The sequence below is a fragment of the Cephus cinctus genome, unplaced genomic scaffold, assembly GCF_000341935.2.
Source record: "Cephus cinctus unplaced genomic scaffold, Ccin1 Ccin1_scaffold0847, whole genome shotgun sequence".
Taxonomy (NCBI): domain Eukaryota; kingdom Metazoa; phylum Arthropoda; class Insecta; order Hymenoptera; family Cephidae; genus Cephus; species Cephus cinctus.
In genome coordinates this window covers 152804-174351 of record NW_014333434.1, presented here as the reverse complement: position 1 = coordinate 174351, position 21548 = coordinate 152804, and the positions used below count along the sequence as shown (strand labels likewise).

General features: G+C 42.4%; 2 protein-coding genes across 2 annotated transcripts in view; one reads left to right on the top strand and one right to left on the bottom strand.

Annotated features, from left to right (window-relative positions):
- LOC107270878 (sal-like protein 1) overlaps positions 1-21548 on the top strand; it is a gene marked incomplete at its 3' end in the record, with an annotated part of 232313 nt that overhangs the window by 79998 nt on the left and 130767 nt on the right.
- LOC112494824 lies at positions 11874-14156 on the bottom strand. The gene is made up of 4 exons (XM_025088156.1): positions 13877-14156; positions 12777-12912; positions 12467-12700; positions 11874-12400 (listed from the first exon to the last, which is right to left on the bottom strand). Exons 1-4 carry the CDS (start codon positions 14037-14039, stop codon positions 12091-12093), a joined length of 843 nt encoding a protein of 280 aa, XP_024943924.1. The 5' UTR covers positions 14040-14156; the 3' UTR covers positions 11874-12090.

The window sequence follows — 21548 nt, the reverse complement described above, 5'->3', positions numbered from 1 at the left end:
CTCTCTCTCTCTCTCTCTCTCTCTCTCTCTCTCTCTCTCTCTCTCTCTCTCTCTCTCTCTCTCTCTACGGAAGTGCTATTTATTATTTATTTTTTTTAAATTCAACCACTGCCCCTTCCAGAACCATTAACGATTCGTACGATCCTGCCACTGGATATACGAAACTGACATAGCCATGTTGTTCGCGAATTTAGTAAATTTTTTTTTGGAAAATTCTAATTGCAAATATCCGGCAACCTGGTTGCCTTGTTTTAAGCATAAATGGATTTACAGACTCTCGGTACTAGATACCGATAGTATATAGTAATAGCTTAGAGGTCTTATATTGACTTACGTATATAACTTTTTTTTGTAAATCACGTGGTGCTTCGAAGTTACAGTCCATTTTATTAGGACTCCTTTTAGTGACTCTGTCTTCGTTACTTTTACGAGCAACGCTTCACCGAGGAGAAAATATATGTGAAAACTGTAGAAATGACGGTAAACCGTCGAGCGACGCCGAGTCTGAAAAATACGAGTCGTAATGGTTGACGGATGTTTTTGAATTTTTGCATCGTAGACAAACCGAAAGCACTCTAGCGCGAGATACCATATAAATATCAATGATTTCTCTCTCTATCTCTCTTATCTGAAACGTCGATATTTTTCTGGCTAAATCACGTAAACTCCTATTAACTTTATACGGTTAACTATGGAAACGACGGAATTCTTTACTTACCGAATTTATCACTGTACACGGTTAGGCTCGTACACCCGCACTTGTCTGAATGACAGATAGGCGCTGAGAATGTACTTTACTGTAGATAGATACACATGTCATGCAAATACACATGACATATACATACGTCAATATAATGATTATAGTTGTTCCTCCAGTGACATGACGGCCTCCTACTCGACTGAGGGAATAACTAAAGTACATCCAACTCGTCATGAAATTTAAATGTACAGACGCTTTCAACTATTCACGTGCTTATCTTTTTTTCCCTTACAGTCGACTCGCTACTTTTCTACTTTATACGTGGAAAAAGGTAGAGAGGAAAAGCCAGTGGGGAAGTTCAAGGATGGTCGGGTTGGGTTGGGTCGCGTCGATTTTCCATGGATTCGCAAGTGGTTTTCCGAGAGACCTAAAAGATTCTTACGATTTGCATGGTCGATCGATTCGCCCCCTGTGAAAGGGGGTGGGAAGCTATGGGAAAATGGTCGTGAGGGATCTTAAAGGATCTTAAAGAAAAGATTTTATACGGACGTAGGATCGATGGGAAAATCCTTGAATTGTCATTCAAAGTCCATCCCTTATTCTCTTAATCCGCGATTCCGAGGCCGCGTGGCGGTTAAAATCCGTACTGCAGTCTTCTTCTCTTCTCCCTACAGATTTGGCAGCGGCAACCGGCAATGGATGGCGGCAGCGGCGGTGGCTGTGAAATTTCTCGGTCGAGAAATAATGTCCCCGTTCCTTTAAGAAATATATCTCCGAATATCATTCCCAGAAGGGTGGTCGGGTTATAAATGGCGGCTCGGTGCCTACGGCGCGCGAAAATAAAATCGCTTTTTCAAATCCGCGAGGCGTAATACGTTTTTAAGGGCGTCTCTCTTAGGGGCCGAAGGGTGGGGGGGGTACGGGGGGTCGCCAGTGTCGCTGTGAGGGATGCGCCACTTCATATGGGCGAGCAGGCACGGCACACACAGCCTTTATTGCGCGCTCGGAGGGAAATGCATCTCCCCGTGAATTCCACGTGTTGTAAATCAAACACTACAGCCCATTAGGGTAGCCATAACTCGCCGATATCTCGAGGACCGCTAGCTTATTATATCCTGCATATATAATTCCCTGAAGTATCCGTCCTCTGTTCTTCCTCCTCTCTGTACTCCATAAGACCATCTATAGGATACAAGTGGACATGTAACCAGGTTACACGTGCATTATGTACTGATTCGCTCCAGCATCTTCCTGGACCATTTTATATGGGTTTTTAATGTATACAGAATCAAAGCCCCTTCTTACTGACCAAGCTTTGTTTTTTGGGTTAAATGGAAACTTTTACGTTAATCAATTGGTTAATACCAAAAATTAGAAATTTTTTTTGAAAACACGTACAATGTTTTGATATTAATATGGATTATTCATGTACGCAACAGATATGAAAATCGGCGTTTCGAGTACCAGCGAGATCGATCTCGAGTGCCGAGGAGAGGAAACGCGTGGCTTTTGGAGGGCTGCGCGATACTATTTTCGTGTGGACCCGGCAGAAGTATTGTTTGACGTTTAAGCCGCGTTCACAGTTCTGTACGGGTGGTGGAGGTTACGTGTGCGCACATGCGTCCGTGCGCTGGTGCATTCTTACGTTGTATACCTGTAGTAGACTACACACGTGTCTTCGTCGCCTCAAGTGGGATTCGCCGTTATGTAACGGGTGGATCGAAAATAGAATACGGGATGGCAGTAAGAGAGTAAACTGTACCTTCTCGGAATTAGAGAGTGACCGGGAGGAAAGGGAGAAGCTTTAGCACGTGCTTACGGAAATTCGCTCGATCCGATGTCTGATGTACCAGGTGACCTAAATACATGTAGATCTTAAGAGCATTCTGAAGTAGAGATGATGCTGCGCCATGGGATCCTTGTAATACGAAGAAAATATCAAAATTTATACGTAGGTGCGCTTCACGCGATTTTGGGTTTCTCATATTCGTAATTTGCATTTCAAAAAATGTTCCCTTTACTCTAATCTGTAGAAATCGCTCGTCTATACAAATCGCAACATCTATACGAATCACACGTCATATATTTTAGCGGAAAAATTTATCACTAACGTTAGCAGGGTCATCTAGTCTGGTGTGTAGCTATGTATGGGCATAGTCGAATTCAATTTTATTTTTCGCATAATACAACAATATTATGGAAATAGGATAGAAACACCAAATACGCATTTCGTTAATAAATGTCTCTACTGTTGGTGATCATTATCTGCAAATACGTGAATGAACGATATCTGGAAGTCGCAGCACCTATATTTACGAACGTTTCGAAATATTGTAACTTTGCCTCGGACGCCAATAAATTCGAAACGTAAAAGCATATTTTAGCGCAATAAAGGCTCGTTATGGTAACGTATCGATGAGCGTATACTCGTATACAGACGCAGGATACTCGTAGGATGGACACACGCGAATCTCTGTGTCTGTATCGGAGGGACAGCAGGGATGGAAATGCAATGTTTGCCAGTGGAGAAATTAAACTGAAGCTTGTGTCAATATCGTGTCGGCTTTCCCCACTGCCTCCACCAACGCATTACGTTTTTGTTTTCGTACAATTCACGTATTTCACGTTTTCACCCTCAGTGTCCTCGTATTCGGAACGTTAGGGTGGTTTTTTTTTTTACATCTGAATTCCACGTCTAATATTCTTTTTTTTCTTCAAAAAATCAAACACTCCCTCCTCCCACCTCTCTCTTCAATTCACTTTTGCTCGTGCGGCTCATTCGACATTTTCTCTTTCTTCAGCTAGTAAAATTGAACGTACCCTAGTATTACATTTTTTGTGCGTTCGATAAAAATTTGCGAATTGTACGAATCACTTTATTTACGTGCGAAATTACATTTATTCGAATGTTACTTTCGCGTGCGGTGAACTGAGAAATAACCTAACCTAACCTAACCCGTATCTAATGATATAAGTATCCATACTCACTTCACGTGCACGCTATCCTGTCACTATCGCTATGCTGATTAATGAAACATTTTTATTTCTTATTTCTTTCGATTTATTATTGAAGAATTTTTATTCCATGATATACACACATATAACGTTGTATGTATGATATAGCATGGGGTCCTGTTATAGCCTTCATATTTTTTCGCGTTTTCCGTAGACGCAATATGCACTAGCCTGTTACCCAACTCCGTACTCTCTGTATCTATTTGGTCCGTAGATCCGTCGAGAATTATTTCACTCTTGTAAACAAGTCGACAGAAGTATTTTTTTTGCTTCAAGTGAGTTACCAGGGAATCCTATTACCAGGATGCCGCAAAGCCATAACCTTGAGCTATAAACCGAGCTATATCGCTAAACGTGTTACATAAGTAATGCCGGTAATAACGCGTACATTAACGGATATTCGACTGAGTTTGCAACGCTGGCATTTGTCAAGGGTAATTAGCCTTGTTCAGTTCTCATTGTCAGTGAGAGCAGATCTTCGTTACGTCGCTAAACGTGGATCATAACGCGCTCATGTTCGCAAAGTGTATACTGCCATCATATATACGTATAGTGTATCAGCTAAGATGCACGTTTGCGGTTTGCGGTGAAACGGTGCACGATTTTGAAAATCTGATGTGACAATTCGTTGAATCTTTTTTGATTGCGTATCGATTCCGCAAATTATTGTTGTTCGTTTGGTTTTCACTCGCAAATAAAAAAAAATTGTTTACGTCATTTCAAATGATGATTAACAAAGTCGTAATAGCAAGAAAAATGAATAGAGATGAAAAACAAATTTTCTACGGTTAGCAAACATAATAAGGGAGTATTCGTAAATTTTTGACAGATTTCCGGTACTGGCGGAACCGTCTTAGCTTCGTGCTGCAGCTTCGCGCCGAACATGCGATTCGCAATTGTTTTGAGGTAGGCGCTCAGTCAGACGCAAACCCGTATACGACGGCTAAAATGTATTGCGATGCTATTATTTTTATTAAAAGTTGTAAGTCTACATATTTTATTTTGAATTCAACGTGTTCCTTGCCATAGATTTTGGAGGATACAGAAGTCTTTGGAATTTGGAGTGTTCCTGGTCGTAGTTTTTGCAGCCTTACGTTCTTCTGGTCGCAGTTTTACGCTTTTCAGCCCTAGCGGAATTTTTCGAAATTCCCGTCTCCTAGTGAAATTATTCAGAAGTATTGGAGGTATTTAATAGCATTATCTGGTGGAGATTCCCGGAAATAACGAAAATGCTCACTTTTTTCTTAGTTCGGGAGAACTTGACCAGATGGCACAGTTAAGCATTCACGACAGTTCCGGAAAATTACGCAAGGGGCGGTATCAAGAATTCAATAAATTATCTCCTAAAATTGGAGTTTCGTGTGGAGGACATTTTTTAGTTCCGGAAAATTCCGCCAGATGGCGCCGTTAAGCACCCGCGATAGTTCCGGACAATTTTGCTAGGGGACGCGTATCAAGAATTCAATAAATTATCTCCTAAAATTGGAGTTTCGTGTGGAGGACATTTTTTAGTTCCGGAAAATTCCGCCAGATGGCGCCGTTAAGCACCCGCGATAGTTCCGGACAATTTTGCTAGGGGACGCGTATCAAGAATTCAATAAATTATCTCCTAAAATTGGAGTTTCGTGTGGAGGACATTTTTTAGTTCCGGAAAATTCCGCCAGATGGCGCCGTTAAGCACCCGCGATAGTTCCGGACAATTTTGCTAGGGGACGCGTATCAAGAATTCAATAAATTATCTCCTAAAATTGGAGTTTCGTGTGGAGGACATTTTTTAGTTCCGGAAAATTCCGCCAGATGGCGCCGTTAAGCACCCGCGATAGTTCCGGACAATTTTGCTAGGGGACGCGTATCAAGAATTCGATAAGTTGTCTCCTAAAATTGTATTTTCGCGAGGAGGTTTTTAGATAATTCCGCTAGGGGGCGTGGAATTTGCAAAATTCCGGCAGGGCTGGTGAGCGTAAGACTGCTAAGGTTGCTAAGGCTACTGAAGTTGCGACCAGAAACGTGTAAGGCTGCACAAGCTACGGGAACACTCCAGATCTCAAAGACTCTCCTAGACCCCAAATTCTATGGCGACTAACACGCAGAATGAAAAAATAAAAAATATATAAACATAACTTTCAATAAAAATAATAGCATTGCAATACATTTTAGGCATCGTATACAGGTTCGTGTCTGAGTGAACGTGTACTTCACAATAATTGCGAATCGCATGTTTGGTGTGAACTGCTGCAGAAAGCTAAGGCGTTCCCGCCAGTATCGAAAATCTGTCAAAAAATTACCAAATTTCGAACACAAGTATCTCCCTTACTATGTGTGCTACCCGTGAAAACTTCTTTTCATCCCTTTTTTCCTTGCTCTATGACTTTTGCATTTAACTTTTTTCGATATAATTTGTTATATATGCCATATAATGCCATATGCGATATAAATGCCAAATATAATTTATTTTTATTTCTGAGTTGAAATTAATAATTTGCGCTACGATACGCAATCAAGAAATATTCTATGAGAGATAGATCATCAGATCATCAGATTTTCAAAATCGTCCACTGTTTCACCGTAAACGTACATGCATCTCAGCTGATCCACTCTGTATGTTCGTTCCGTTCCGCAAACACTTGTAGTCGGAATATTTTGAATTTTTTATTTTCACGACATAACGGCATAAGACGAAAGGGATAAACAGATAAGCACGATACCTTAGTAAAACTACTGAAATGACAAATGAAAAAGTAAAATTGTAAAGTTCACAGGGTCACGCGTATATGGCAGTACTAGGGTAGCTTTGAAAATGTCTGACTACAACACAGTGAGTACCTACTGAAGAGTCAAAAGAGGCGGAATGCACGGATGGCAGGTGAGAAACGCGGCCGCTTAGAAGAAAGAGTGAAAAAGGGAATACAGAGAATAATTTAAAATAATTAAAACCACAGCACAGCCGCGGTAATCCGGCTGGACAAATTTAATTTTGGCTCTCGCGTTGTCCCTGGTGGACGCGCATTGCGCGTGCGAGCGTGCTAGGTACGTGCCATTATTTGGCCTCGCAGAGGACGCACTGGAATTACATGTTTGATATAATCAGAGCGCATTGCGTTCACCGTATCGCTTTGGATTTGCAGTAACACCTATAGCTACGTTTACGTATAAAGAAAAAGAAAAAAGTCACGTAAAAATATCAGTATCCAATGAACGAAGCCGTGGCATTGAGTTTTTAGTAAAAAAATTTAATTTTCAATCGAATGCTCCTCCAAACGCATCAATCTCGTAGAAGTATTCGATCGAACCCTCATTCACAGATCCTCCATAAGCCATCCTCTCTTTTTTTTTTTTTTTTAGTATCTTTCAAACAGAATTTAATCCAGGTCGAAGTTCCTTAGTACTTCCGGTATATAGCCATAGTGGCATCCTCCCTTTTTTTTCTAAATACGGAGTAGCCAGTAGCTTTTACCACGGCAAACCTTCATTTCCTCCCTTCTCTCAAGAGCGGATAAACCCGATCGACATTCGGCCGGAGTACAGGGGCATCTTATACGAATCGGTATCCCTACCACGTAGAGAGGACTTGGCTACGTGGTTGGGCGTAGTCCTAGAGGCCGTCTAAAATCGCGAAAAAAACGTCGCCCCGTCGAAGACCTGCCGACGGGAAAGGCCACTCGTGGAAATGGGGGCTCTAAAGTCGTTTGTCGGTAAAAATGGATCCGGAGTGCGCGGCTGTGCCTATACTATAGCTATACTACGTAGCTACGCATCTATACGCTGCTAGTCCCTTATATATATATATTCCACGCATTCACGCACCCAACTGCGTACCTACGTATCGTAGTTGAATATAGCTTTGTGGATGGGTCGATAACGCGCAACTCTCTCGCTCATCGCAGTCGGCAATGCCACGCTGTGGCCCCCCTAAGCTCAGCTTTCCTCTCATTCCGCCATAAACTCGCACTCCGGCACATCCACCAGCCACCTGCATCGGCCAAACAACCGAACAACCGAACAACCGAACAACCGAACAACCGAACAACCGAACAACCGAACAACCAAGCACTACCAGTAGTGTTGCCAGCGGCATTGGTAGTACAAGTCTCCATAGTATACCTCGAACAACACCATCAGCAGTAACAAGAAAAACAAGAAACAAGATTTAGTCTGGTCGCTAAACAAAACAGGAACAACAATAACACGGTGTATTACCAAGAGAGGATTATCACAGAAAATTGGTTAAATAAATTTGCGAGAAGGATTCGTGATAGCAATTTGAATCAGGTGGAAAATCATACAGCTGGTTGTTCCCGTCGCGTTAGAAACGGTCGTCGTTGCCGCCACTGTCGCTTCTACTCTGAACGGCGTCGTCGTCGTCGACGTTGGCGTCGTCGTCGCGCCCGAGTCCTGGAGTCGAGCGTGATTCGTCGAGGCTGGAGGGTCGTTCGCGATGTAGCTCCACGCTACTGCCGTCCAGTGTAACGAGGGAAATGACGACGTGATACGAGCTTCTGCATACTCTGGTGCTCCCTGGCTATACTATTTACGCTCTCGTGATAGAGAATAGACATAGATACGTGATTAACAGGTTGTTGTTGTTGTTGTTGTTGTTCTACTTCTTCTTCTCGTCTCAGTGGCTCGATTGGAATTCGGTGCACGACTGACGCTGGATAATCCCGGTCTTATTTATTTTATTTGTGCAACGATCTGGTGCTTAGTCTAGTGTGGAACGTTGCTGGAGTATTAATCGACATTAACCATACGTGTTGTTTTCTTTATCGATAGAACAAGAAATAAGGACACAAAATTGTCAGTTATTCGAACTTTATGTAACGTGGGTGTTGGTGTATGTACTGAGTGCTCAAGGATGATACGAGAACGGAATGGCAGCCTAGCCAAGTTTACCGTGCGATTTTACTCAAGGAATTTCGTCGAGGAATTTCGTTATTGAAATTCGTCGATCTTTTACTGGGATTTCTGGACTGCTTGAGATTAGACACTGTTTTCTTTTTCCGCATTCATTACCCTGACTCAGCCAAGGTGATCTTGAACGATCGGAAGATCGAGGAACGGTCAACAAACCCCCTCTACGTGTCGTGGATTATTATTCTCAACCTTGGCGATCCTTTTCGCTAGGGTAGTCGTGCTTCCAAGAGGATGCCGAAGATTCGCCATCCTGAGGGACGCTCTTGTGAGCGTAAAGGACGACACGTCGAGTGTCAATGGAATTTGCGATCGTCGACTGGTCGGTTTTCCTACCGCATCAAATCGACGAGTAAGACGCCGAGCGACGTAGTGGAGAAGAAATACGCAAATAGCGCAGTGGGAAAGCAGATTCGATTGTCCGAACACTCAAGACCGATCAATTGATCGTTCGAGAATAATCACGTCCTCCTGGAATACGCGAGTGTCCTTGAAATGCGATCCTGTTCGTTAACGGATACGCAGTTGAAAAAATTAGCTGAAGTGAATTCGAAAAAAATTTGCATTTCGCGTAAATAAACTCGCGTTACTCCTACCGATAACGTAACACGCAAAATAACCCATAATCAGCTTTATGCTCGTGATTATAATAATCGCAGGCGACGACCCAACGTCTATCGATTCTTCGTGCTTCGTTTTTTTTCTATTTTCGCGAAAGACGAGACGCAAAGCCCTCGTGGCCGTCCGACGATAACGACGAGTATGTGCGATGGTGTTTTACGCGCGTGTTATTATCACTTATCGCTTATCCGTATGTGTAAACGATTAATCCCTTAAGTCATTGGTGTTATATCGTAGGTGTATTTCGCGCGTGCTTCGTGCAGCAAGAGACACATGTATATCTGTATATGCATATATGGTGAATGGTTGCTCGATTATCATGCCGATTATGGGTTTCCTTGAGGTCGCACGAATCCCTCGTGTCAGGAAACGCGTGATTGCTTATCTAATATCGTGAGATGTCAGAGACTGTATCGAGTATCAGGCACGCGAATAAAGTAAGGTTTAAACGAACGTTAAGAGATCGGCGAACTGACGAAACGATATGACGCGTATCGATTTGAAATCGAATGTTATCAGATCGCGTAGAGAATTTAATCTCGAGATTAATTACCGCCAAATTCGCGTTGTTCAATTACTTATGACATAAACGGTGTAAATTATCGCGTGTGAGTCGACATATCAGATCTGACGATAGCAGCGTGGAGTAAAATGGTATTTTTACTATAGGCTAATTCGTGGATCCAGTGTCGCCGAGTCTGATCATCGCTGTCGAGTTGCGCAGTGACGTGTCGTGAGAGAAACTTGGAAACATTAGTGAGACACGGGAAAATGAAGAATTTCTCCTGCTTCTTCATCTTAAGGTACGGAAGATTCTTTAATAATGTTCTATCAAGTTCCGTACGTTTTTTGTCTATGGTACTTCATATACAGTACCAGGTACCGGAGTTACGTTAGTTTTTATTTTGACGGGCTGCAGTGGGACTTTGTTGTCGTAAGGTTTCGCATGTTGGACAAAAATTACCATCGTTTCAGAGAAACGCCATGAAAATTTTTCTATAATTGCGTCTTTGCAAACGGAAAAGATATATGTACGAACTCGTGCGGTAGTCTGGAGATACAATTTTATATATATATATATTTCACTCGCTTTTCGTCGACAACGATCAGTAACTCATAAGATGATACGGACTAGAATACATATAAAAGGAACACGCGTATTCAAGTCCCAGGAGAAATTATTTCCAATCGTATTGGCTATAATGCGTCTGCTATTTACTGGAAAATAAATGAACCTAATGTATTGTGCGATAGCTGTTACACAAAACGGCCTAAGATTTTGTCGTCGATATTGAAACGTTCAAAAGAAATATACTTGAAGGTAGAGATTATCTTGATATAATTTCGATCATAGCGAAACGACTGATAAATTCTACGTAGAAGCAACAATCGGTAATACGATAAATAATCTTCTCTATGGTTCGCTACAAAAAGTGTGAATTCAAAAGATATGAGAATAAAGTTATAAAAACCCACCACTGGACAAAAAAGAATCAATAAGGTCCAATAATTTTTTCATTCGCTTTACTTTCTCTTCAGATAAAATCCCACCATTACTTTAACGAATGCATGGAAACCCCATTTTCAAATTGTGGGAAAGTCCCCCAATTGTCGTTCGACCAGCGGATGGCAAAGTCGATACTACGATAGGTGCGCTGTACGTATTTTTAGTGCAGTATTCGTAAGCGCCTATGTATATATATTTTCGTGGTACTTATCACTAATAGGCTATAGGCTCGCAATCAGTACCTGATGTTTTTCTTGGTATGAATCACGTGGCTAAATTGCCTTGACAGACGAGGCGGTATATTATTTCAATTAAAATCAAAGGTTTGAAGTGTCAGTAACGTGAGAACTCGGTAAGCTATACAGTGATTGACGTACGAACCGTTGTGACTTTGATATTCAAAACCTTGAAAATTCGCGGGCTGTAACGCGATAGCTGGATACGTACGCCCAGACGTGGAGCCGTACCCCGTTCGCTGATTCAAAGTAGGAACAGGGTATGTAGAGAGGATCTGGATCAGAAGTAGGAGAAGAGGCTGAAACAGCAACTTCACTCTCTTAATCGATAGCGTGTCTACCCTCTATTGGGGCTTCTGTTAAAATCCGGATTCCCTTTGATTCCCTTCGGGCCGCGACACCCGTCAACCCGATTTTACGCTCACGCGAAGTGAACAATTGGAAATATTTAATATCGGCTGTCTGCGCACTAGGATTTAACGTTCGAGCTTCGTGATTCTGGTAATAATGTCACGTACGGCTTTCACGCTCGATGGATCAAAAGCTATGAGGCTTTGCTCTCTCTCTCTCTCTCTCTCTTTCCCGCTCCCTCCCTATCTCTCCCTCTCTATCTTTGTCTCACTTTTATTTTATCGCTGCTTGACATTCTGCGCCCTCGGTTACTTTTCACCTTTTCTTATCTTAAAAAATGTTTCTTTGCCACTGAAATTCTTTTCAATTATTACGTCACGGTAGTTCGATAAAATAATATAAAAATTATATAGTTATGGATAAACGATATTTTTATTTCAATCTGCGCAACGCTTATTAAGAATAACCATGGGTGAGAAGTTGAGATCAATTAGTGTACTAAGATCGTAAAGAAACATTTAAAGAGTATCGAGTTAACAGACAAATAGATAACGTTGAACATGATAAATTCCTTTTTTTCGTATTAGGAAGAGTTCCTAATGTATTTTATCGTACCGTACAGAGTCGTTATACTGTCCTATACAGTAGCAGCGGACTGCGAAGGCTGAAGCAGCGAAGCTTGGAAATAATTCAATGATACGATCTCGTAACGTGAGACGATATTCATGCAGAGGATCCCAAATCGATTATCATCAACGAATTTTTGGCGAGGAAAGATCGTACTCAGTCTCGGCAACAATATTGCACACCTGGACCTTTATCGTAGCTTGGAGATGCTGCGGGAAGCTTGCCACGGTCAGGGCCATACTCTCGAAGAAGGCGCGAGTTGGATCATCTGGATTCGGTGAGTTTCTCCTCCTATTCTTGGCGGCTGGTGTCATCGTAAGGCGTCGCGACGCCGTGTTCGTCGCCTTCTGGAGCGCCTCCTTCGACGCCAGACGGGATGGCTCAGACATTCTCGGACGTAGCACTCTACTGGTTGCCGATGGCATTGCGTGATACCTGTTATCGCATCAGGCGCCATTCGGTTATCCACTAAAGATCACGGGTCACGCGAGGTACACCTACCTGTCGCTTGCTTCTGAACCTGTTTGACCTGAATTATTCTGAACTGGGTTTTCCGTAAGGATTGGGTTATCCTCAACTGGATCTTCATTCCCTGCTGGTATGTTACTCGGGGATGAGATTGTCTCTTTCTTGGACCCACTTGAGACATGAGATCCGGACCGGAGGAAACGTTTCTCTTTTTTCGGAGAATTGCACTCACTGCTCGCACAACTGTTCTCTCGTGAATTTTCCATGCTGAAAATATGGATACTCTCGGATTTTGTAATACTACATTTTTTTATTGAAAAAAAATAATTTTTTTTCCTCTTACATAAATTTCTTCATAAACGACAGGGCATTGTCGTAAGGTAGAGATTCTCTTGATCCAGACTTTTTTCCTTCGGGATATCGTAGGCCTCTCGCATACGCGTAACGCAGCCTCTTCCATACATTTTTCGGTGCCTCCACTAAAAGCAGAATGCTGGGTAATTCGCATCGCGGAATAGATCTCTACTAGATGCAGAATGGATGATAGGGCCAGGGCTTAGTCAGGATGGTTGTAAAAGCGAAGCGCACGAGTCTCGCGGGCGTCCGCGTTCTCTTCCGGTAAGAGGAAATGAAATGACGAACGATATGGAATAGTTACAGCATGTACTGTCTATAGGTATGCAATGTATGCGCGTGATGAATACGACACGAAAGAATTTGTATGTTTCTGCACGACATCCTGGAGAAGAGTTTCCGACTGGTACACTAGTACAGACAGTATATCGAAGAACATTCAACTGTTTCTTTAACACGAAAATCGAAAAACCATCAAAAATTCGATCCATTAATTTTTTCGAAACCTGGATATCTCTTTTCCTCTTATTTTTACTCTACGTTCTCGCTTTCTCCAGGTAGGGACGCGGCTGGACCATCCGGTCGATTTTGTCTGGCTTACAATAGCCCGATGAATTAGAGCGAACTAATGTCCACAGACGAGAGAGACAGAATGCATGGAATAAAGTAGGATGAAAGAGAGAGAGAGAGAGAGACAGAGATACCGCTTTGAAACAAATTCTACCGAGGATTTCAATGTCTTCGGATTTGGTCCGTTCAGCTTCCTCGGGCACCGCTCCCACCTTTCTCGAATCCGCCCTAAGAACTCCCATGAGAAATATATTTCCGCCCGAGCTCTCTGTTCTCGCACGAGATTTCCTCGCGCATTTTCCGCAAAACCGAAAGAGGCGTACCGTTGCATTTCTTATGAGTCACGCACCGTTCTCCTTCTTTTCATCAAACTTCTTTCCAACTCCCATACGTTCCCCGCCTTATTCATTCTCCATGAATATACGAATCGATATTCCCCGTAATGGACCCTTTAGCTATCCCGGTGTTTGTCTAGTTCGCAAAAAGGTAAAACTAAAGATACCCTTCGAAGAAGCTCACCCGGTACATTTAATTCCCCAGCTATCTTCTTCCAGATGTTATTTTTATGTACGATATCCTTGGCGAATTCGTGACTCGGATCATACAATTCAGGGTTGCTCTTCACCAGATCGATCATACGAAATTCATCGAACGTCGCGTTTTTACCTATCAGTTTAGGCATGACTGCTCGCCCAGGGAAATCAAGGTAGCCTTTTTTCTCGTTTTTTTGTCCTCCCTTAAATTCTTCACGAAAAAAGGACTTTAGATTATTTTCTGTATTTGAATATTCTCGTAACGATGACAGTTGGACAGCTGAGCGAAGAAACAACGGTTGATAACAATGACGTGCTTCGAGTATTACTTTTTTATTTCTATTCAGAGTGAGCTCTTGAGACGAGGAAGCCTTGAAAGTCCGTACATGTATCGTGATGTAATATGTAGGTACTTCAATGTAATATATAGGTATCAATCAGCGTATGTAGCTACATGCGTATATATATATATATATATATATATATAGTATACACTGTATGCACGCACTCGAAACAAGTGGACGTTATTTTGTAGGCAGCCTCATTGGTTTTTTATGCCTGGCATGAGATTACCCATTGGAAAAGGATTTGCCGTTCGCTTATAACAAATTACCTAATGATGGTCGCTTCGCTAATTGACAGTAAAGTGGGTATAGGGGTTGGACGCGTGCACGCGCGGGAGGCACGGCGAAGGTAAATTCTCTGTTTGGATGGAGCTGAGAAAAATGACTTAATCCTCCTGAAATGGCTCCATCGGTATAAAGGCAATGGCGCGAGTGCCGTCATTAGTTGGAATGGACGGGCATCGTTTTACAGTAATGCCACCACCGCCGCCACCCTTCGAGCGAAACCTTTCCCGTCTGCACCCTTTGACCAATTATATCCTGGTTTTCATTATTAAAAAGTAAAAAAAAAAAGGGGGTAACGGCGCGTCGGTACGTTCAACCCCTTTTGCGATGATTTTTTCTCGGTACGTTTCTCGTGGGTTACCTTGTTCAATGCATTCACCATCCACTGATGCCTGAGGATATTAAAGAGGGGGCTGCTGCTTTCTCTTGGATACAAACCCGCCCCTAAAATTCTTTTTAGAAGGTTTTATACACTGGCCAAATAGGGTGCGATCAATTCTTTAAACCACGAGTGGTGGTGCCCTTTGGGGAAGTCTCGATGATAAGGGTAGGAATATTACTGACTGTGATCGTTGCGTACTCCTTTGAAGCTCTCTGCTTTTGGAAAGACCCGTAGGTCGATGTAAATTTTTTAAATTCCAAGGTCTTTTGTTAAAACAATTTTCTTTTGTCTTTAGATAATTCTCAAAATCGAATCGCCAAAGCGATTACGCGCATCCCTTAGGGTTCAGAATCTATTTATGTAGACTAATCTGAAGAATTCTCAGGTTCTGTCTCGCGAGACCGTACTTAGGTTGGTATACTTCTTGCTGAAGGTGCATCAAGCTCGGCTCTACGTAATGTAGCAAAGTAGGGTGCAATGTAGAATAGGGTGAGAATGGGGATGAGGACAGAGGGGTTTGGGTAACGGCGTAACTCGTTGACGAGATTATAATCAAGCAAGGATTAAAGCTGGAGTAGAGACGCGAGCCGCAACCTACCGAACTGCAAGCACTAACATATATATTGTATATACCTACAGCAGAGGGGTGGTTGGTTGCACCTCGGAGGCCGGGCTGAGTTTTCGTTAATAGCGTCAACCCATCAGCCTTTGAGCCGAAGCCACCCCCTTAAACGTCCTCTTATTTAGCTTTCGTTAAGGGGCACGGGTTAGACCAGTGTTACGTCGAGAGGGATCCGCTGTATATACAGCCCCTGACGCTGAAAGTGAAAACTCTAATACGTAACCAAGCTGCATAGGAGACTGCATTATTTTCCGACAGGACCAGACACCCTGTATGATTAGACTCGACGTAGAGCCCTGCACGACAGCAGAGTACCCGTAAGGAATTCAAGGGAATAAATACGAGGGTAAACACCCGGGGGAATGGTGCGAGTTCTACGTAGTAACTTCCGTATCACCGGTAGAGCAACACGTGCATCGTGTACGTATTGCACAGTTGACTCTGTTATATTGAACTTTCGGTTTTGCACGCGCACGTGTAGTCAGGATCAGGATCGAGTCAACGGGGCTCGTAGGGAGAGGCGATGGATTGGGGGAAGATTTTTGGAGCAAATACGTAAGAGAAATATGTATAGAAAGGATAGGGGTGGTTGAGGGTGATTTTGAGTGGAAGACCTCTGTGGCAAGACGTATAGCGTACGGTGGTGGCTGAAGTGGAGGTCGGAGGCTGTCGAGCAACCCTGTGGAGCTGAAGCAAGGTGAGAAAAAACGGAGGGAGTTCAAGCTGAGCGAACAGGGTGGTAAGCAAGTTCAGTGGGGGGGTTCGGGCACTCTGTATGGGAAAGGGGATGGAGAATCCATGGGATAAGAAATGTGACAGTGGGAGAATTGGAAATCGAAGGTGGATCATTCGCTCGCAGCCGGTGCCAACGTTTTGAGAAATCGCCTTGAGAGAGAAGCACGAAGGAAACGACCCTGGACTTGCTGCTGTAAAATGTATAGATCTAGCCTGGTTCAACTCCAGGTTTCTACTTACCAAACTTTATCCCGTTTCGCGCTGGTGATTTATGCGTTACCCGTTATCATTATTTTTTTTTGTTTCTTTATACTTTTTTAGAACGTGACCCTGGGCACGAGATCGGAGAGAGGGTGGAATTAATATGGAAAATAAAATTTATTTAAGTTAGGTCAGGTCGCTACGTTTAGCCACTTGCTGTAATCGTTAATACCAATAACTTCTTTTCGCGCCTGTGGTGTATACCTATTAATATTAACGCTAATTAATCCACGTTGTTAATTGCCTGTCGCGTGTGCCTACCTGCACGCCCATTCGACCGTTTAATCCGAGCAACGTTGTGACGTCGACCTGAGAGTCAACGGCGCGGGAAGATACGAACGGAAAATGAATTTACACGTCCAATTAGGCGCGCAACGACACTGCCACGACCTCATTCTTGCGGTGGCAGTTACGCGAAGCTTTTCAATTTATTTTTGATTTCATTTATTCCCCAAGATTCCCTTGTTACGTTACCAGGAGTACTAATGACTTGCTAATTGCTCATGGACTCATGAGATATTCACCCTAGAGTCGACGTCGCGTACACGACGTTGGAAAGTCGACGTTATTCTTTTTTCTATCTTTTTTTTTTCTCCTTCATTCTTTCACTCTCCCGCACCTCCCTACCCTGAATCCTTTCTCTGTGTTTTCTTCCCAGTCGCGAAAGAGTCTTTTTGTACCAAACTCATTAAACCGAAGTATAACAAGAGCATAGGGAATATTACTGAATACGTATATACGTTTACTAGCTACCCATATTTATAACGTCCGGAGAAATGAGAGAGAAATAGGTGATTATCGTTATTAGAAATAGAGAAATGGGAATACGAAAAGCCACAGAAACGACTTTTCGTTTTCTTACAATATTTGCCAGTCAATCGTCCTGTCGCAGGAAATTACGTTAATTGGATCTTGCCGAGACTTATACGAGGCTGCTTTCTATATTCTATGCCAGTATTGTATGTTTGTCAAGTACGCGTTTTCATTGGCATACACTGGGTTGCCTATACTCTATCGGCCAAGTTCGATATATTGATCCGTTCGACAAACTTCAAACAAATTGCAGATAGTATTATATTCTTCGAACCTACTCATGGCTTAGTACTTTATGACGAATAGCTATACATATAATCGGTATATAGAGTGTCGGATGCATAAATGATTATTAGCCTGACGGTATTCATAATTTCAGGAAGTTTACTCAACGCATAATGCTTAGTTCAATATGATGCCATTCTTCGTTATTGACGCTGCTTGTCGACGTAATTGAAAAACCTGCGGCTTTTACGTTTTGATTGATGATCGCGCAGCTTATGTTTCTGATGATTGAATTATGAGTAATAATCATTTTATTTTTTTTTCTCTTGGTTGGATAATTCTGTTTTATTCAATTTTTTTCACACTCGTCCTACGGTTACTATTGTGGTTGATGGTTATAATACTACTCGCGCGAACGGACGCAATCGATGAGAGATAATTAGACGTGTTGTTAATTGAGAATAAAAGGCTTTTGACATTACTGCGATTGATGCATAATGAAAATATCGTATTGTTCATTATTCGTTATTTATTCTTCCTCTACTCTGTAAGTTTTCGTTATTTCGCCGAATCTCATCGAATTATACTACCGATTATTGGTAATGTATAGTAATATATGCTATATGCATTTTTCATTGAAAAAATTCGAATTTTACAAAAACAAAAAATCAAGCAATTTTTCGAAGAACGTTTAAAAAAATTGTATAACTCCTTGGTGTTGTTCGATAACGTGTCTATTGATATTCCTATATGGAATACAATGCGCTGATAACAAACTCGTCTCTAGATACAAATATAATGATGGTATATCTATCTTATTGCCGATAGATCTTAATTCCCGATCTTATTTCGTGAATCAACAATCTGTTTAAATTTTCCCGTCAGACAAATATCGCAAAACTTCGTTTCTGATCAACGGTTTATGCAGTTGCTCGAGTGCAAGCTCGCGAGGATGCACATGCGTTAGCTGCAGGTTTGTCGGGGTGCGACTATTGTATTGACCTTTCCTAGGCAAACATTTCATGCAGGAGCAGTTTCGTGGACATTCGCTGGACAAACAAGCGACACAGTGTTCGTACGAAGTTACTCAATATGCTTTAAATTGCTTCCCTATGCCTGGTCATTGTTGAATGGATATATAGGATGGCTGATGGGGCGGAGCCAGTCGGACGAACAAAGGGATGCCCGTTAGAGAATGCGAATCCGCTACGAATTGAAAGGCGTACGATAGACCTATGGCAGATTGGATGCGAATGGGACACCCTGTATATGGGAAAGGAACAACTGCCTGGCTAGACGGTTAGGCGAGTAAGTGGAATTGAAAGCAGCCTGAACTCCTCGAATAAATTAATCGACCGATAATAAGTTGGAAAGCGGTATAAAATCAAAAAGTGGTATAGCAATTTTAGCGCAGGGGTACAAAAAGATTACGTCACAGGAGATGGATGTCCGTGCTAGAGCTCTTTCACCCTTTTACCTCTTCCTCATCTTTCTGATTCTTTTTCTTATATCTGGCACGGCCTGGGACTTTGACTGGATGATACACGTAGGATAGATTATATAATGTATATGCATACAGGAAAATGTTTAGATACGCGCAGGTGCACGTGTGTTGAATATATATATATATATAGTTTATATCATATCAATAGTTTCGATGGATGGTTAAAGATTGAAACGTTCGATATGCTCGATTTTACGCTCAAAAAACCAGGAATTCGAGAAGTAGATTCATCTCCCGTCTTCGCGTCTTGGGATTTCTATAGAATTATGAAGATTCGTACTTCCGGTTAGAGAGCAGCGCATGCGCATCTCGTTTCCCCACTTTGTATTAGACGATTCTTCATTTTCATCACCGCCTGGGAAATTATAAAAGTTCCTTGATTCGAGACGTGATTTCAATTAAGAATTTCTATTGCTGTCGGGAGGTCGGCGCTCGATCAGGCGGATGAGTAAGGGTTGTCCGCCGCTAAAGGAACGAGGGTGGAAATACGAATTGCGAGTGCGCCTTAACCGCAGAGAAAGGAACCGAGTTTCCAGAAGAAACGTGCAAGGATTTTTCTAATTAGTTTTTTCAATGGTTACAGGGCGGGAATATTAAGGGTTAACCCTTAACAATTGTTATCTGTGTATATGTTATATCGCTTTGATACTACGAGGGCGATCGAGGAATCACGCTATATCGCGTGAAACCCTTTTGACTCCCAGCATAGGGGTTGATTTTGATCGATTGCTGACCGACACGAAACATTGCGCCACCCTTTCGCTACTCTAGTTCTTCGAACCCCCGAGAAGAATCGACGTCCGTTGTCAGCGCGATGAAACATTAATCCGTCCCTACGGAGGGATTGTCAAGATTCGATTAGCAGTTAATTTTTTAAGAAAATGAACAATCTTCCCAGCATCCCTCCGAAGGTCGCTACGGCAACGTCGATGGACCACGGGTTTATCCCTGTTGGCAGCGGCATCTGTACGAGACCTTACGAAACGTTCTAGTCTCGAGAGAGAGAGAGAGAGAGGGAGAGAGAGAGAGAGAGAGAGAGAGAGAGAGAGAGAGAGACGGGTACTATATACCAGATGTAGATATTTATCTATCTAGACCAGACTGGTCTACGCCTATTATAGGTCTCTGATGAGTCGAGTGTCACTTACGCAACTTGGTTAGAATCACGTCGAGAGACTTATGCCAGGCAGCTGCTCTTCCACGAGGAAGAGAAGTGCATTCTCAGGCTCGTATAATTATATCAGGGTAATCTAAACTCGACCTAGGTACATCTATAGATACTATATTATATAAAGATAACAGATAACTCTATAAATTATCTTGTATACATAAAGCTTGTTGAGAAGAGAGACAAAAAATAGTCAAATAATATTATCAGCAGAAGGTGCTTGCAATTGTATAAGAGCCGTATCATCAAGGGAGCGTAGAGTGAGTCGAGTGTAGATATACGTTTGGCAAATAGTAGGTAAGAAATAATAGTGTGTTCCGAGCGTGCTTTGATATCGAAAGTCGGATAAGTGTACGGAATAAAGTAGTAGGCAGTACTGACGTTTTTTTTTTTTCATTTTTTTTTTTTTTAGAAAAATTTCAATTACCTTATCGCACTTGCCTTGTCAGGCTTTTTCAATTCTCGCCAATTCCTACGCTTCCTCAGATTGTCTGGCACGTACGAAACGGCTCTTGTTAGTAGCAATGGGGCTTAGAGTACGCGGCGTCGTTACAGCCGTTGACGGTGTCGCAGGCGCATTCTGATCCGCGATTCTCGAATTAGTCGAGCGTTTAAGGAACGCTGGATTAGCCGAGGCGCTGGTATAATCTGCTAGTACTATTTTCCGTGTTCCAAACGCTTGACTGCCGGCTGCAAGTAGGCCACCCCACTTGACTAATTAGAGAATGATTCTGTCGGTTAAATCGCGCGTCGCGGATTAGCCGAGGCCTTTGTTTCGCCTTGCAAATTATAAAGCGACGTCGCGCGCCTCGCCGATAAATAACAGACCGCGAGCGTGACGGAATTACCGAAGATTGTTCGGTTCAAATGTGAGAGTACTATACATAGGTCATCTATAGTTTTTCAAATTTACTCTTCGTTCGTGAGACATCTATGAAATAGGTGTAACAGCATATGGAACGCACGTGTGGCAAGGAAAATAAAAATTAATATTCATTATATGCTTCGTCCTTTCTCCATATTTCGGTAATAAAATTTTTCTTCTATTTACTACAGAATTTTTTAAATCTCTCATCTCAACCCTACGCACCCCCTGCAAGAGTCTGATGCTCGTCGCGAGTATGCTCGCTGTAATATTAAGAATAATAATATATTTATATTTGTAAAATACGACGGCTCTTAGTCGCGTCTACCGTGGTGAATTTTAGTGCGCAAACTTTGCAAATTTGTTAAATTGCCAATTTACCTTCCAAACTAGTACCGTTTCTCCGTCCTTGCTTTCGGAGCGTCTTTCTGAATCGCCGTCGACCCCCCCCCCC

What these genes read in the sequence shown, in the direction of transcription:
- LOC112494824 (XM_025088156.1), bottom strand. Translation starts at nt 14,039, where the DNA reads ATGCCTAAACTGATAGGTAAAAACGCGACGTTCGATGAATTTCGTATG. An exon ending in TCGTTTATGAAGAAATTTAT is followed by an intron (nt 12,701 to 12,776) that starts GTAAGAGGAAAA and finishes CCATATTTTCAG; the next exon opens with CATGGAAAATTCACGAGAGA. An exon ending in GGTTCAGAAGCAAGCGACAG is followed by an intron (nt 12,401 to 12,466) that starts GTAGGTGTACCT and finishes ATGCGATAACAG; the next exon opens with GTATCACGCAATGCCATCGG.